Below are 17,281 nucleotides of genomic sequence, written 5' to 3'. Positions count from 1 at the left end.
CAAGCTGTCGGCCCTCTTGGCCGGCGCAATCATCTTCATCATTGTCTTTGCTGGCCTCGTCTACAACCAGCTGGACTCGACCGAGCTGCCTCACAGGTACGTTGAGTCGATTCGAGTCGAGACGCCGATGGCATCGGCGGCGTCGCACAGGAAACAAATGGCTGACTGATTTATCCCACACTTGCAGGACGCAGTCAAACACAGGCACCGCTCCCTCCGAGTCCAAGCCTGCTCCTCCGTCCGACCCGGTAAAACCCGCCGAGCCTGTCAAGCCTGTCAAGCCCGTCGAGCCGTCCAAGTCCGACATCTCCGACTCCAGCTTCCGCGATGTCTGGTTCGACGTGCACAAGCCGTCCATCACCCCCAACTCCAGCTTCTACCAGCCGTTTGGCGCCTTCAAGTACGATCTCAAGCACGGCGTTCACTTCCCCGAGCCCCTCGGCCACGATCTGTGCATCATCGATCTCGACAACCGCCCCTTTGATGCGCCCAACCAGATTTTCGGACCCAATGTCATGAGCTGGGAGAAGGACGCAGAAAAGGTCCACGGCCTGTCTGTGGGCGTGCTGAACCACTGGCTCTATGGTACGTGCCGATGTGATTTTCGTGCTTGAAGCAAACGCTAACTGATGACCTGCAGCCAAGATTCACGGTTACAAGTACTACTTTGTCGCCATTGAGAAGCCCGAGGATCGCCGCGCCTCGTGGAAAAAGGCCCCCGTCATCTCCACCATCCTCAAGGAGCACAAGACCTGTCTGTACCTCGACTCCGACGCCATCTTCCAGAACCTCGACCTTCCCTTTGAGTGGCTGCTGAACTTTTGGAACCTCGATCCGCGCAACAACTCCCTGGCCCTGGCCGTGGACCCCAACCGCGAGTACAACAAGGACAAGTTCGGCAAGCTCATGCTCAACACCGGCTTCATCGTTGCGCAAAACAACCCCAAGACGTACGAGATCATGGACGCCTGGGCGGGATGCCCCGAGGAGGACGGCAAGCACCCCGAGTGCGTCGAGTTCCGCACCAACTCGCCCGGCCGGCCCACGGACCAGGGCGGCTTTGGCACCTTCATCCGCTATGACTACCCCGACGACATCAGGCAGCTGCCCTGTACTGACGCCAACGGTTTCCCTAACAGCGATTCCGAGTGCGAAGGACGCTTCATCCGCCACCTGTGGACCGGAAAGGACAGCTGGATCAAGGTGTTTGTCGGCCAGCAGGTTCCCGGACGCTATCTCGAGCTCTTCCACAAGGAGTTCCTCGAGGACAAACCCAACTTTTACATTACCGAAAAGGATCTGATGGCCAAGAGCGCGTCCAAGGACGACGAGTGATTTTAGGTATCACCAAAGAGAGACGCGCACCACAAAAGCCTTCCAATGACTCCGTATTTTACCTCACGACAGTATCGAGCAAATACATCTACACCGGCATATACCAAGCAATAGTCGATACGGCCATTGCATTATTTTTTTTTTCTCGCTCGGCCGTCTTGGAACCACGCTCCTGGTTTCTTTGTCTTTTTTTTATATATACGACATGTAGGAAAGGGGGCAACAAGAAAAGGCGCGGCATGTTTTATCGTTATTTTTGGGAACGGGACTCGGTGCAGGAAGCACGGTTTGTATATGTATAATCACGAAGCTATTGGTTTTATCAAGAAGCATTATGGGATGCAGAGAAGAGAGAAGGGCGTCATATTGTGGATGCGCAGAGGCCATGTCCTCCTGCTAGAATATTTACAAACGCTTTATGACATTTATCGAGGATTGTGTGAAGACCGAGTGAAGATGCATGCAGGATTGATGTGCAGCCGTGTTTCTCCCGTGGAGGTTCGGAGGATTGGAGGCATCTGAGGTATCTGGTCCCACGAAGATGTTTTTTTTCGAAAGTTCCATTGAGAAGGTATCTGGTCCTACGAAGATGTTCTCTGAAAAGTTCCATTGAGAGTCACGAGATTGCAGTATCATGTCAGACAGGCTCTGTAGATGGTATCATGAAGTGACAGGGGTTAGGCAGGCAGGAGATGAGACATCACGGGATGAAGCTTTCAGCTCCAGTCTTGCTACATTGAAGATGCACGAAGCAGACGGTCAAGAAGTCTTTGTTCTACAAGGGATATTGATTTTTGATCTTGTTCAGCTCATATGACTTGGGTGCCTTGTTTCTTGTTATGACGCATCACGTAGCGCTTCTCTCTCTCTCTGTGTGAGTGTGTATGTGTATGTGTATGTGGAAGCTGTGGCGGTGCTGTGGTTTTTTTTGTGCTCTTGGTGCGTTTATGCGATTCGGGGGCTCGCTGTTGTTTTGGGGGAACCGCGTGATGGTTGTAGGACAGAGGCGACGTTGGAGGACGGTTTGAGTGTGACTTGATCGCGGCCGTTGAAAGCTTTGACATGGACATAAGATAGGTAGGTATGATGGACTGCAGGAATGAATAGAGGAAGAGGAGAGAGGGGGGGAATGGTTCGAGTGGAAGGGCTGGAGGACGTCTTTATCGTCCTTTCTGCTTGCTTGAGAGATTGCTGGATGCACAAGATTTGGAGTCGTGTTTTTGTTTCAATTTTTTTACACTGCATGCCGCATGGTACACGGGCTATACCTATCTCGCCCAACTTGATGAAATCCAGACGGTCCTCGCCTATAAAAGCGTGAGAATGAACATGGGCTGCAAGGTGAGCAGAACAGGGGGTTCAAGGTTGACAACAACAAGGTAGAAAGGGGAGTATGCGAGCCATGATAAGAGTCACGACTGGGTTGACCGCTTTCGAAATTGGGAGAACAATGACGGCTTTTGGTACATGTACGTCCGGGCCCCTTTTGACTTGGGTAACGGGTAAGGAACTGCGAGGGCCCGGTTTGTGTGCTACGAAGGGGGGAGGAGGGGCGCGGATTAATGTGCGGGAGGGTCTGGAGCATGTGCCTTTTGTTATTTCATTGTGGCTAGAGGACTTGAAAGGGTACGGCTTGGTGGTGCTGGTTCTGGGGTTTTCCTCGTGATGGGAGCTTGTTCTTGGATGCGCGGAGGGCGAAGTTCAGGAGAAATGACAAGATATAGATCGCATCAGGTGAGATTAGGATATCATGGATATGGGTATCATTAGTAGGTAGTTTAAGTGGTTGCAGAGTTTGAGAGGGTGGTGTCTATGTCATATCAGAGCATCAAGATGCTGACGTGAAAATGTCTCCGGCCCTTGCTCGTCTTGCGAACGCGCAGAACCTCCCCAAGCGAGAACAGCCTCACAAGCACGCCGCTGAAGCTTCTCGGTTGACTCTTCTTGGCCACTTCCCTCGTCGTAACAATATCCGTAGTCAAGGCTGTAGCTTCGTCTTCTGACCTCATCGTACTCCTCCTCCTCCTCCCTCGACTCTCCTCCACCATGTGCCCCTTTCCATCGTCATCGTCGTCGTCATTATCGACATGGTGGTGATTGGTATTGTCAGCATCGTCATCAGAATCCTCTCTATCAAGAATTGCCGCTTCCATGGCACACGCCTCGCAAAACAGGTGCGTGTACACCTCGTCGTCGGCGCGCTCGTACCAGCCGCTGCGGCAGGACAGGCCATGGCGGTGGATGCGCCAGCGAGACAGGGAGCCGTTCCAGCAGGGCACGCGGTTGCGGCGGCGGTTGAAGGTGAGGAAGCATGAGGAGCAGCGGTTCCAGGACTGGAAGTGGACGCACATGATGAGTGAGTGAGCGTGGAGTTGTGAAGTTGTGTTTTGTGAGGTTGTTGTTTGGAGGGGCTTGGTTGAAAGGGAAGACGATGTGTGTATGTGAGTTGAGGGTCGGATGTCAGATTTGTGTTGATGGAGATTTTCTTGGATCTGGTTGGGAGCGAGGCTGTGATCCTCGAGGAAGACAGGATGCAAAGGAAGACGCCGTCTTATATATCGACTCCAACAGCCTAGACTAACAATAACAACAACAACAACAACAACAAAGGCGGCCTCCTTGATGTATCACAAAACCAGCCTCATCGACATCGATCCACGGGCGTCCACGCGAGGGCGAAACCGCATGGCCTCATGGGACCGAGAAACACTCGACCCGTGCCGACGACGACAACTTTTGCAACGCAGGCGATTTCAGAATTTAAAAATGTTTGCTTGTTTCGCAGGGCTGCCTTTTATAGATGGTGGCTTTTGTGAGACGGCGAGCCTTTTGGTGTACCGTTAACAACAACACAGGAGGAGGAACTCTCTGCCTTGTCTTTGCCTGAAGAGATCCCGGCAAATCGGTTCCGAGGGAGCTTGTTCCTTTTTATAGAACAAAAAGAAACAGCTGCGGCTTGTGTAAATCGGGAGAAGGGGCCGTCGTAGCTCCCATCGTATATCTGAGGCGCTGTTCGCCCGTCTGCCCTCGTTTGGAGCACCTCGAATGAGATTCTGTCACTCGCAGGCCCCTGAAAGCATCTACCCATTTGCTGCCCTCTCATCGCAAGTCGAGCCCTTCTCCCCCATCCATCGAGGTCACACCAAGAACATGCACATGTAACTTTACGCGCAATATCCCACGGTGACACAAGAGGGGGGGGGGGGGAACAGCTCAATCACCAGGCGGCGCAGAAGATGGCGGTGTCGCTTAATAAAGCGTCCAACAAAGACGATAGGATCGACTGCCTCGTTTCGCCCCTTTTGTCGTCCCCTGCTACGTGTCGCGAAATAGTAGGAGGCTGAGTTGTGCCCCCTTTACGGGTTCTCGCCATCAGCACTCGAGATCCGCCCAGACAACCATGTTGGCCGGCGGATCAGGCATCTCGTTGAAGAAGCGCGCAATCTCGGCGTCGTCGTAGCGCATGCTAAAGTGCGTCAGGACAAACGTCGTCCGGGGCCACTTGCGGATGACGGGCTCGAGCTCGCGCCAGAAGGTGTGCTTGGTCTTGGCCGCCTGCGGCTCGTGCTCGGCATACAAGAAGCTGCACTCGGTGACGACGACGGGGATCTCGCGGCGCAGCCACTCGGGCTCGGCGGCCAGCGTCCGCGCCGTCGTGTCGCCCAGGAAGGCGAAGACGGGGGCCGTGAAGGGCGCCGTCAGGGCGGTGCCGGCGCGGCGCAGGGCCTGCAGCTCGGGGCCGGGCAGCGAGGCGAACTCGGGCCGCAGGCGCTGCGTCGTCTTGTGGAAGACGTAGCCCAGGCAGGGCACCGTGTGGTCGCAGGCAAAGGCCGTGGCGGCGATGCCCTGCGCCTGCGCGCGGCGGAGAGGCACCGTGTCGCCGGCGCGCAGGCCGTGGGTGATGTGCGTGCTGAGAAAGGCCGTGGCCGAGGGCGTGCGGCCGAGCTGCCGGCTGCGCGCAAGCACGGCTTCGTCGTCGACGGCCAGGCCCCGGGCCTCTGCGTCGTCGGCCCGGATCTCGCCGCCCAGGTTGAGCAGCGTCTTGGCCAGCACAAAGTCGTCGAGGGCGTCGCGCATCTGCGCCGGGCAGAAGACGTCGGGCGGGTCGTCGCGCTTGACAAAGGCCGGCGCCAGCAGCGTGTGGTCGCTGTGGCCGTGCGTCAGGAAGATGTGCTTGGGCCGCTGGTTGTTGACGATGAGGCCCGCGTCCAGGAGCAGGTTGAGCGACGGCACCACAAACGACGTGTGCCAGGCGGCGCGGGACCGGCCGGTGAGCACCAGGTGGCTGTGCGGCTTGGGGAACTTCCACTCGAGCACGTCGGAGCGGGGGGACTGCGGGAGGGGAGTGGCGAATCGGGGTTTGGAAGAAGAAGAAGAAGAAGACATGGTGGTGGTGGTGGTGATGAGGGTGAGGGTGGTGATGACGAGGACGTTGAGGATGAGGGTGGTGGTGAGGGTGGAAGATGCTGGTGGTGATGCCAGGCTTGGTGTTTTGTTTGTGTAAGTTAGGTACATGTAGTCGACAGGCTCCAGTTATCCCAGGCGGCTTGTGGATATCGAATTGGGCCCCCAGAAGACGCTCCCGATCAATCTAGTAGCCTCTGACCTTGTTTCTTCATCATTCTGCCATCCATTTGAGCTGCTCTATACAACACAGCAATCTGCCATGTTGAGCTGGGCTGATGAGAATGACTGAACTCGTCGTTGAATGGTCCTGTTGGTGTTTGCTTGATGCCTTCACGTAGGGCGCCTGTCTCGAACCTCTAGATCCCGCATGACTCAACCACCGGCGAATGAGTAACGGCATCTCAAGAGATAACTCTCCAGTAATGCATTGGGGGTTGAAAGACGGCGATTCGTGAGAAGGTTCAGAATTACGATGGGATTGACATGATCAAGGGTTGAATGCAGTGAGCGGCTTTCATCCGGCTCGTGGCCGTTGCTCAGCTGCCGCTCAGCTGGGAATTCAAATATACAACATACCTAGCCATCGGCCATGTTTTTCTTTGCACCACCACCTATAGCATCGTCATCGTCATCGGCGGAGCTGACAGGGAACAATAGCCAGGACGAATCATGTATTCTGCTGGTTCAAAGCTGCCGCGTGGTGAGTTCGGTGATTCTGTAGCAAGGCATGGCAAGTTACAACCTCACACTGCTGGCCTCAAAAGCGATGCGAAACGCCATTTTCACCAAGTCTTTGTCAGAGCCCCAACTTGATTGACAAACAGGAGCTCTAATCGAGCAGTTTCCTCGATGAGTCTTCATTACTTCATCCCAAATTGCGTAATACTTCGCTGCGGCCCGGCTCCAGAAGCTCGTCCGTCGACCGGTCTCTGTGTGTCTTGGGATCACATAATCGTGGCTTCACAGGTTGCATCTCGACTAGGCCCTTGCCGATTTCTAAGCGTGCAGCGTATTGTAGATGGATCTCGGCTGAGGCGTTATTGAGACCTGATGGTCGTATGCTATTCGGCTTCTGTGTCTGTGTTCAGATCATATAGCTTTACGATTAGTGAGCTTCTGGCGAGTCCTCTCTCTGCTCAAGCAAGTAGATTCTGTATCAGAACCTTTTACTGGCTTGAGCAAGTCGATCACCGGCACTTTCACTCCCTGTCATGGAATGACCACATTACGCAGGTGGCTGCCCATCTACCCCTACCTAGTGTGATTTTTCTTCTAGGAGTGCTTCCAGGTAAATCTCGAGCAAAGTCTGGACTTACCTAGGTACGTTGTGCCTATCATCAGCCAAGTGCTGTCTGTAGCAAGGCTGCTGGCATGCCGTGCAACTCATACTCCTACGTCTCCTACAACACACATGGTTGCTGATGGGGCAACAGTCTGGTGAACTAGATCGTCAATCATAGGAACGATAAGAAGAAGCTTCTGCCTTGAACCTCTAGATTGATCTGAGTTCAAAAAAGCACTCGATATGTGAGATGGTAACCTTCTACGGAGAGCTTCAGCTGTGCATCCTCCAAGTCACTTACATCGATACTCTCAAGTGTACAATCTTCGAGGCTCGGCGCGGACGTTCTTTTCATCGTGCCCAGCATCCGCCGTGCTCCTTTAGTTTATACGCCACAGGCCCATGACCAACAAGATCAGATTCTTAATTCATCCTGCCCTCGAACTTTCCAGCGAAATGGAAATCAGCACGGGCTGCTGCGGGTATTGTTACTCAATCCGGGCAATCCAACCCTGGTATGATATCAAAGAGAAGCCCCGACAGAACACATTCACATGGCAAAACGCCCAATAAAAGGTACCATTCCCAGCAGCCATCATCAACAAAAACCATTATTCAGGAATATGTATAGTAATCAAGATTCCAGAAACCAGTATGGCGTTCGCTGGTACTAGCGATGCTATTGGGGGGAGATGGTCGAATGCCTCGGCAGTCTCTGGAGTGTTGAGTAATCGGGAAAATGCCCGCTTTCTCTTTCGGACCCGGCCCGTCGCCGGCGATCTGAGGCGCTTCCGGATTACCAACCAGAGATTGCGGTGCATTGTATAATGGTAATGATTCATGTATATGTAGGTTGTATAGTAGTCAGTTGCTGGATGCAAGGGACAGCAGTGCTGGGCTGGGTTCAATATGGCTGCTTTAAAAGACCGTGGGCCCCTTTGCTGGGGTGAATGTTCTGTTCTGGTGCTTGTCTTGCTATTGGGGCATCAATAACCGGTCGAAACATCAAGAGCAGCGGATCGAAAGAGAGTCTTGAAAGAAGGAAGAAAGATCAAGAAGATACAAGAGTCGATTTGGAATTGTACAACAGCAATAAGGAGACACTCGTTCCAAGAGTCAATAATAAACGAACCCCCTACTCGACCAGAAAGCCATCACAACATCGAACTCATCACCCAGACCCTGACTACACACCGGCCGCCGTTGAGAAAAGGGGGAAGAAGAACAAGACATTAGAATGGCGTCTCCAGGGGTGATTGACGACTCGATCGTGCCCGATGGCCAGGACGACAGCACCCTGGTGGTCAAGCCGGAGGACCAGTACGGGAACAGCGACAGCAACAGCAACAGCGACGCCGAAAAGGGACAGGTAGTCCAAGACCCGGACCCCCTCGACTGGGACAACGATCCTCATAACCCGTACAACTGGCCTGCGTGGAAGAAGGCCCTGACGATATTCACCCTGGCCACCATGGGCCTCACGATGTAAGTCTTGGGTCTCCGAAAATCTCATATCAAGGAATAGTGCCGATAACACCGCACAACACACGCAGATCAATAGCAACGTCCATCTCCAGCTCCTCCGTCAATCTCCTCGAGCTGGAATTCGGCGTCAGCCGCACCGTCGCCCTGCTCCCCCTGACGCTCTACGTCGTCGCCCTCGGCATCGGCCCCGTTCTCGGCGGGCCTCTCTCTGAGACCATCGGCCGGTACCCCGTCATCATGGGCGGCATGACGATTGGCGCGCTGTTTACGCTCGGAGCGGGCTTTGTGCACAACTTTGGGGCGCTCTGCTTCTTGCGCTTTCTCACGGGCTTCTTCTGGGCTCCCGTGCTGGCGAATGCGCCTGGGTCGCTGTCGGAGACGTTTATGCCCAAGTCTAGGGGTCCTGTGAGCGCCCTTTTTATCCTCACTCCTTTCTTGGGGCCAGGCTTAGGGTGAGTTACACTTCCATGTCCCTCTGCTCATTATAGCAAGCTGATCAATCTGATGAACAGCCCCGTTATCGGCTCCTTTGTCTCTGTCGAAAAGGGCTGGCGCTGGACCGAGTGGACAATGCTCTTCTTCTCCGCCCTCAGCATCGGCCTCGGCTGCACCATCGGCGAGACGTTCCACCCCATCCTCAAGCGCCGCCTGGCCAAGAAGCGCGGCATCGAGCTCCCTCCCCTGCCGCCCATGAGCCAGCGAGTCAAGACGTTTGCCGTTGTTGCGGCCATTCGACCCGTCAAGATGCTCTTCACAGAACCGATCGTCTCCTTCATCTGTCTCTACGTGGCCATTGACTTTGGGACGCTCTTCAGCTTCTTCGGCGGCGTTCCGTATACTTTTGGCACCGTGTATCATTTCACCACGGAGCAGTCCGGCCTGGTCTTCATTTCCATCGTCATTGGCTGTGTCATTGGCCTCGCCACCATCATGGCCTGCGAAATCCTGCTCTATCGGAAGCAGATCCCCAAGTATCCGCCTCACAGGGTTCCTCCCGAGCACAGGCTGTATCCCGCCATGTTTGGCAGCTTCGGGCTGCCCCTCGGGCTGTTTTGGTTTGCGTGGACGGCGCGGGAGGATGTTTCTTGGGCGAGCCCTGCGGCGGCCATTATCCCGTTTGCTTGGGGCAATTTGTGCGTCTTTGTGAGCACGATGCAGTACACGACGGATACGTTTACGGGGAACGTCGTTGCGAGTGCGTCCAGTGCGAACAGTTTGGCGAGATATGGTTTTGCGGGCGTGTTTCCCCTGTTTACAATTCAAAGTGAGTTGACGTCTTTTTGGGCTTGTCCGATTGAGAGAGTTGCTGACGTCTTTCGGACAGTGTATACCACCTTGGGCATTCACTGGGCCAGCAGTCTGTTGGGCTTCATTGCTCTGGCATTGATACCTATCCCCTGGGTCCTGTTCAAGTTTGGGCCTAGGATCAGGGCCAAGAGCAAGTTTGAGACGCACAAGTACGAGTAGATGGTTGTTGTGAGCTTGGGAAGAGGTGGATGAGTTTCTTTAAAAAGGGGGATATATGGGAGGGCACTTTCGCCAGATAGAGTAGTCATCATTTACAGGCGTATCAAGGTAAACATACAAAAAAATAGACCAGCGATTGCCTGTGTTACCCAAGAGTTGTATCCTTGAGGTCTCTTTTTCGACTCTTCTAAAACGCGTCTTTTCCCTTGCTATCTAGGTGCTTTCTCACACTCAGTCGACATCAATCTCCTGCTCGGGTAGCGGCTCAAAGTTGTCATCCAGATAGAACCACTTGTCATATCTCGCCGGCCTCTCCTTGGGCGTCTTGATATCCGACTTCTTGGGCAGGTCAAACTTCTTAGTCGCGTCCTTGCTCTTGACATAGCTCTCGACCACATCCGCCTGCGACGTCTGCGCGATGCTAATCTTGCCGGGCGCCTCCTTGCCGCTAATGAGGTCCTTCCAAAAGCCGTGGCTCTCGGCGACAATGTCGCAAGCTGTCGTGGAGTCTTGATATTGGCTCAGAAAGATGGTGTTGAGGTTGCCGCTGCGGAGAACTTTGTAGTACTGCGGTCGTTGTTGTTAGCAGCGTGTCTTTGAACGTTGAGGGAGGTGGCGAGGTACGGTGAACCAGTCGTAAAATGTCTGTTTGAGGCCCGGGCGGTACTTTTCGAGATCGTCGATGGCTGACCTGTTAGCATCTGGCTGCTTGTAGCTGCGGCAAGGGTGTCCTACTCTCGAGTTTATTAGATAGAGGATCGTTGACATTGATGCCAATGACCTTCCAATCCGTAGTCTCATCCTGTAAGTCATGTAAGAGGAGAATCAATCTTTGAAGAAGGGCATATACAAACATCAATCATGGGTATGGCACCCAAAATCTTAACCGTCCTGACCTGGCCAACATATCCGGGGCTGTGATGGTCAGCTGCCTATTTAGCTCAGCTGTAATCCACGTACAGCAAGCAGCACTCACTCAATGGCACTGATGTCAACCACATCCATGGGGTCATTGTCGCCGACGTAGCCAGTAAAGTTGTGCTTGATGTTGGAGTTTTCCCACGTTTGGGGTAGCGAGCCGTATAGAAAGGGGTATGACTTGTGAGGCCAGATGCTGGCCACGTATCGAGGCTCATCGTCCTTGTCGTCGTGATAGATAGGATCTACCAATGTCACATCCATTAGTATCCAGGAGATAAAGAATATTGGTCGACTTCCACATACTCAAGGGCTTATCGCGCTTGGTCTCAATCTTGGCATCCGTCCATCGGGGAATCTCAACGTAGAAATTGACAATGTTGTGCTGCTTCTCGTCAGGGTAAAGAGGAATGTCGTGCCAGAAGGAAATCGGGTCGCCATCCTGCTCCAGCCAAACACGCCAGTCCTGAGTCACAGTTAACTGCCTGTTCTTGGGAAAACATTGCTTCATAGAGCTTTCTACTTACCACCGTGTTGCGTGCTCCCACTTCTCTGAGAGAGAGAGACTTGACGTCAAAGTTCTTGCTGCCGCTCTTGGATTTAGCCTCTCCGTCTGCAGTGGCAAAGATAGGCGCAATAGCCAGGCTCAGAAGATACAGAGACGGAAGCAAACGCATGGCTGAGAGTAGGGTAGCTGTTGGCCAAGTCCATGGATAGAGTTGCGATGGATCAGTCCACTACTTGCGGGCTGCCTTGTTATATACAAGCGTATACCACAAGACTCTAGCGTTGAGACTGCAGTGAAACCTTTTACAAAGATAGAGTAGCGTTTCCTCAAAGCCAAGACGCCATATCCCGCCCATTGTCGTATAATGTAGCCATCCGTGAGCCAATAAGCATGACATCAAGTCCATCGAGAATCTCCATCGAACTGACCTCCAGACAGCGTTTCCTCCCGCCATCTTCATCCCTTGCAGACGAAAATAGATAGGCGATACCAAAATACAGGGGAACAGCTTGCCAATTGCTTCTGTAGCCAGTCACGTCTTGCCATGATCCCACGTGGAGCGGACATCTCACATCCAAGGCATTCAAGCCTGCAACAGTTGAGAGTCACAAGCTTCCTAAACAAGAAAAAGTTCACACGCAAAATGAAGCCTTATTTTTAAGCATATAGAGAAACCTGGGGTTCCTTATTAGGCGGCGTTTGGGATCCTCGGTGGCCCAAACAGGCAATGTGCGTTGATGGTTGCATGGGGCCAAGATGCCAAGGCCTTAGAAGATACCGAACCGCCGTTGAGGTTTTTTTCAGTGCCCGAGTGTGGAGTATATCGAAGAGGGGAAATTCAGGACATTCTTGGTAATTGTTGTTGTCGTTGGACTGGTAGTTTCGTATGAGCTGCAGGCTTATGGTGCTGCAGGTTCGCTGTCGTTCTGGGGGTGTTGAAGCGCAGGCCCGTGTTGGATGATGCCCTCGGAGTTTGAGAATGATGCTAAAAGATGTTCACAGAAACATGTAGAGAAATTGAAACCATAATATGTCGCTTGTCAATAGGATAATCAGCCTAATTGATGCCTTTGTATGCCTTTTGTCTGCCTCTGACAGCTTCCCCGGGCGTGCCCCGAATGTGGTTTTGGTTGAGCTTATATTTATTGTGAAATATCCCTTTTTTTGATGAGCGAATTCCGACTTGGAGATGCCTTGTTCGTACATTGTCCAAATGCCGGTCCATTTGATGAGGGCTCCAGTGGTGCTTTGGAGTAGTTTGAGGCATGATGGACGGAGTCATGGTGATTTGGCTTACATGCTCGGGGTTCTGAATACACCAATTGGTCGCTGTTTTGCACAAAAGAAGGTGACTATAGATGCAGATTGTGCTACCCAGAGGCTTCAGCTTGAGGTTGCTGCAGTGTTGCCTTGGCGATGCCGCTACAATTCAGTGGCAATCAGAGTGAGACCATTTGCCGTATCCCACAGCCTTGTATAACTTATCGAATTGTGACAAGAACCATCCTATAAATGATCCGAGGTTCGGCACCTGTAGAATGTAAAGTTGAGGTAGCATTATATGGAATCCCTTCAATAACTCTTGTTACGAAAGGGGAGAAAGTCTCTAGAGGATCAAGGCCATTGATTAAGGCATCAAGCAGCACAGGCGGTCCTAACTGGTTGAAGATCTTGAAGATGAAGAATGCGGTTAATGGCATTTTTTGTGCAGTATCTCTTCCTCAAAACATGCGTACTAACTCGAGCATTGTATTTTGTACTCTGACCGAGGTATTCAATCTCGTTCAGATAATAGGATGGGAAAGCGACGGCCATAGTGGACTGATGTGGAAGTCGATGGCTACCCTCATCCGTTCCTTAGACGCTGCCTAGGTAGGCGTTTATCCTTCCTTCAGTAACAGTAAAAGAGGTAAGAATACCTATTCTGCCAGATGCGTGTACTCTATTTGAAGCAATCGGAGTGGGACACAGACTCGAAGAGCTGTCTTCAAATGTCAGCCTCGAATGCCGCCACATCTCAACCCAAAAGCATCAAAGCATGGCTTGAAATCCTCATGCCTATACCTTCAAGCTTCAGCCGGAGACATGTCCTTCTCGTCCCCATCTGCTCCAATACACCATCATGCCCAGCTACCTACAAGACTGTTCTTACATACTAACACGCGACTATTCTAACCACGAAAAGCGAGAGATCACCACAGGCAATCCCACGATAATAAATCGGACAAGGCCATCACATCCCTTCGATTTCTCCAGGACCTCTCTATATCCGGTCCCCTCTTCCGTCACAATTCTCCGTTCTTGGCCCTGCTGTACGGGCTTTAACTCTACTTCCCCGGCTGGGCAACAACACAAAGTCCGGAGTACTAAGCTCCACAAACGCCCGCTCTATATTGTTCCTTGTCAACTTTTTCGCTAAATATAACTGGTGGAGGAAGTATTACGTCCGTATACAAACGCTTCCAATATTATAGCATGCCAAGCGTGGGGGAGCAAATGAGGGGAGATAGTGGGACGGCGAGGTTGGTTGGAGAAGGGCAAGTGGACACACTGCAGCTCTTACGTGGGGAAATAGGTTGAATAAGGTAGGCGGGTGACAGGCATGAATTCAAGCCAAAGGTATGTATCAAAGCATAACAAGAGAACTCGAGAATCCGATGATGCTGACATCCAAACGTATAGAGGGTCCAGTCCACGAAACCAAACGGTCAAAAGTCCAGCCAACAAACACGGTACGAATAGAGATTCGGCAACTCTATGGTTCATCGGTCAACTTCCGTAGATCTACCCCAATGCCTCAATCCAGCAAGTGCCGCCGAAATGCCGGTATGGGGTAAAAAGGTGGCTTGGAATTTCTAGCGGCGCGGCTGTTTCAACTTGGTTGGAGACGAGACTATCTACCTATATACAGAATGGTGGGAGTTGGAGACCAAAGGAGATGGTCGGGTTACTTACATAGTAACTTGTGTTGTTGTTGTTGTTGTTGTTGTTGATCGAACAAGTCGAAGTAAGTGTAAGGAACTTTATGAGGCGAGGCAAGACAAGTGTCGTCACGGATAGCAGAAAGTAGCTCAACATCTTCATCATAGCGTCATAATTCATAAGCAAAATATCCAAACCGCTCGTCTAACCAGAGATGAGCATCAACTTGCGTCAAGCCTCTTGCATCACGCCTTCTCCTCAATCTGCTGAACACGCCCATACTCTTCCTCGGCAGCCCTCTGCTTCTCATCAACAGCCATATCCTTCTCCTCGGCATGCTTGTTGCCGTACAGACCAATCTTGTACCACGGCAGATCAAACAGCCGGTCCATGCTCTCCAGGGTGCGGCCACCCGTCTCGGGCACAAAGAACCACACCCAGAAGCCGCCCAGGACCGTCACCGCAGCAAAGCACCAGAAAGTCCCCTTGGGCGAGATCCCACCCTGGGCGACGTCGAGGAGCATGACGGGCACGGCGCGTGAGTTGCCGTACTGGTTCGCAAAGTGAAGCGTCATGGCCCAAGACGTGGCCAAGGCACGGACACGTAGAGGGTACAGCTCGGCAGTGAGCAGGTACTGCATGGAGTTCCAGCCAAGAGCCCAGCCGCAGCCGGAAATGTATATCATGGCAACGGCGCCCCGACTGGCGCCCTTTAGGGACTCGGGCAGAACAAAGTCCTCGTCAACGCCGAGTCGAGGCACAGCAGTGAGGAACCCAGCAACGTAGATCATGGCAATGGCTTGCAGCAGAATGCCAGACAGGAGTGCGCGCTTGCGGCCAATGACATCGACGAGGAACAGGGCGCAGATCATGGCCGCCACAAACTTGACGATGCCAAAGACGGCAGTAACGAGGAGAGACTCGTCGGTTCCCGTGATGCCCAGGATGCGGAAGAGATCGGGTGCGTAGAGGGTGATGGATCCGGCACCGGACCACTGAGACAGCAGCTGCACCATGGACGACAGATAGACGCGGTACAGGTTGCTTTTGTCGAGGAGGAGCTCCTTGACCTTGCCCAGCCAGCCAACACCTCGACTGGCCTCCAGCTCGTGGTCAAGACCAGCCTGAATCATGCCGATTTCGCGAAGAATGTACTCGCTATCCGGAGACTGTTGGCGCAGTCGTGCCATGTTGTGAACCGCCTGCTCGACATTGCCCTGCTTGACGAGGAAGCGCGGCGATTCGCACTGGAAGAAGGACAAGATGAAGATGATGCCGCTCATCATGATATGCAGGCTTGTGGGGACAAGCCACTGGTTTGCGCTGTCATCGCTAATGTGAAGCTGGCATCCATAGTTTGCGAAGTAAGCCAGCAGGATGCCGAGATAGACAGCGCCGGTGAAGAAGCAGGTGCAGAGACCGCGAATGGAGGCGGGTGCAATTTCAGCGACATAGATGGGACTGTGTACGACGCAGAGTGTGTTAGTCGTGCATAGAAAGCGTCGTGGGTTAGGAATCGAATTCGGCTCATACTGACCCCACGACAGGCGTTTGTCCAACCCCCAGGCCGGCGACGAATCTGCCCGCATAGATGGCCCCCAGGTTCCCGCGGGCGCCTCCAATCATGAAGATCATGATGCCAATAGCCCAGGTGACACAGAGGACTCGCGTAGCGTTAAGACGGCCAATGCGATCACAGATCAGAAAGGCACTATAGCCAAAGAAGATGGTCATTCAGCAAGCGATCGTCGCAATGGTTGTGGAGAAGCTGGGGCCTCCAGGGAAGAGGCGGTGACTTACATCAAAGCGCCCGCGACAGAGCCGATCTGGACCATGGCAGAGACATTGGCCTTGATGTTGGCCCGGTCCACGGCGTCGTACGACGCATAATGGATGGATTCCTTGAAGTCGTCCGAATTGAATGCGCCCGAGATCAAGCCCTCGTCGATGCCTCGCGCAGCGCCCAGCAGGCCAAACGAGAAGACGGCGAACCAGAGGCGCCAGTTCAACGCTCCCTCGGGCTCGCCCAAGTCTTTCAACTTGAAGATGTTGACCGGTTTCTTTGCCCCGACGCCCATTGTGCCAGCCTTTGCCGTAGATAACCAGCAGTTGTCACAAGGCTTAGGGATGAGAAATGTTGGTGGCTGTAAGGGCTAAGAGACAAGATTTAAGACGTGCACCGGAAGGCGAGTCGAGCGCTGATCTAGTATTAGAGATGAACAACGCAGAGGTCTCACATGGGGGGATGCCGCGCTTTATACTCGCAGGCATGTGCCAACGCACAACAATACACTCTTCTCTTCGCTCGTCATCAGCAAGCCCGGCTCACTTTTCCAGACAGGCAGGAATGTAACTGTTTCTCCAGCTGGGAAGTGTCCACATCTGCCCAATGTCGGGTTACCCCGGATGGAAGTGTCGCCATGCAGAGGGACGATCCCGCACCATCACGACACCACTCATGGCATCTGCATCCGGCAGCACCCAAATCGTGGCCAGGCGCTGACCAATGCCGAGGACATCTCCGACTACTAACGGATCAGGCAGTCAGTCATTGCTCATACCCCGCACGTCGTTGTTGTATCATGTTTGCATCCTGCCATGACTAGCTGTAGGACACTGGTGCTCCGCAACAACTCCACGATTTGTGTTGTCCGTGACAGAACAGGGCATCCAAGACGGCGCCCCATACGAGACCTTGCCGTATCAATGTCGTAGATCGGCTGACTAGCCAACACCATGCCGGCCCGCCAAGAAGTTTAATGCTCTAGTGAATCTGGGGTTTGGTGAGGGGAAGCCAGGCCGACGCCGAGCAAGGGTTGGAGATGCGGGGGAATCGGACAACCTCCGTTCATATCTTCGGTGTAGACCAGGCCGCGGGCTTCCAGGTTTCCATCTTCACCTCCGTTCCGTATTTTCTTCTAGCGGATGACTGGATATCAGGCTGTGGAGGAAGTGCA

At 53.1% G+C, this 17,281-nt stretch overlaps 5 protein-coding genes across 5 annotated transcripts; 2 read left to right on the top strand and 3 right to left on the bottom strand.

Moving 5' to 3' along the window:
- Window positions 1-347: 347 nt before the first annotated feature.
- On the top strand, window positions 348-1,335 carry TRIREDRAFT_65060 (uncharacterized protein; the record flags this gene model as incomplete). The annotated part of the gene is made up of 2 exons (XM_006967025.1): window positions 348-585; window positions 641-1,335. Coding segments are annotated over 2 exons (933 nt in total), but the record flags the coding sequence as incomplete, so codon positions are not given.
- Window positions 1,336-4,707: 3,372 nt separating this feature from the next.
- TRIREDRAFT_65096 (uncharacterized protein) lies at window positions 4,708-5,721 on the bottom strand (the record flags this gene model as incomplete). Its single annotated transcript, XM_006966927.1, has 1 exon — window positions 4,708-5,721. One exon carries the CDS (start codon window positions 5,719-5,721, stop codon window positions 4,708-4,710), a length of 1,014 nt encoding a protein of 337 aa, XP_006966989.1.
- Window positions 5,722-8,261: 2,540 nt separating this feature from the next.
- On the top strand, window positions 8,262-9,976 carry TRIREDRAFT_64919 (uncharacterized protein; the record flags this gene model as incomplete). The annotated part of the gene is made up of 5 exons (XM_006967024.1): window positions 8,262-8,509; window positions 8,578-8,961; window positions 9,022-9,642; window positions 9,724-9,773; window positions 9,834-9,976. 5 exons carry the CDS (start codon window positions 8,262-8,264, stop codon window positions 9,974-9,976), a joined length of 1,446 nt encoding a protein of 481 aa, XP_006967086.1.
- Window positions 9,977-10,207: 231 nt separating this feature from the next.
- Window positions 10,208-11,571, bottom strand: TRIREDRAFT_65037 (uncharacterized protein; the record flags this gene model as incomplete). Its single annotated transcript, XM_006966926.1, has 7 exons — window positions 10,208-10,543; window positions 10,601-10,662; window positions 10,712-10,778; window positions 10,831-10,891; window positions 10,953-11,139; window positions 11,201-11,360; window positions 11,422-11,571. The coding sequence occupies 7 exons, from the start codon at window positions 11,569-11,571 to the stop codon at window positions 10,208-10,210; spliced, it is 1,023 nt and encodes a 340-aa protein (XP_006966988.1).
- A 2,998-nt stretch (window positions 11,572-14,569) lies between these two features.
- On the bottom strand, window positions 14,570-16,402 carry TRIREDRAFT_65153 (uncharacterized protein; the record flags this gene model as incomplete). The annotated part of the gene is made up of 3 exons (XM_006966925.1): window positions 14,570-15,785; window positions 15,862-16,035; window positions 16,125-16,402. 3 exons carry the CDS (start codon window positions 16,400-16,402, stop codon window positions 14,570-14,572), a joined length of 1,668 nt encoding a protein of 555 aa, XP_006966987.1.
- Window positions 16,403-17,281: the final 879 nt, after the last annotated feature.

This window comes from Trichoderma reesei (genome assembly GCF_000167675.1).
Source record: "Trichoderma reesei QM6a unplaced genomic scaffold TRIREscaffold_15, whole genome shotgun sequence".
Lineage (NCBI taxonomy): Eukaryota > Fungi > Ascomycota > Sordariomycetes > Hypocreales > Hypocreaceae > Trichoderma > Trichoderma reesei.
This window is presented reverse-complemented; position numbering and strand designations above follow the sequence as displayed.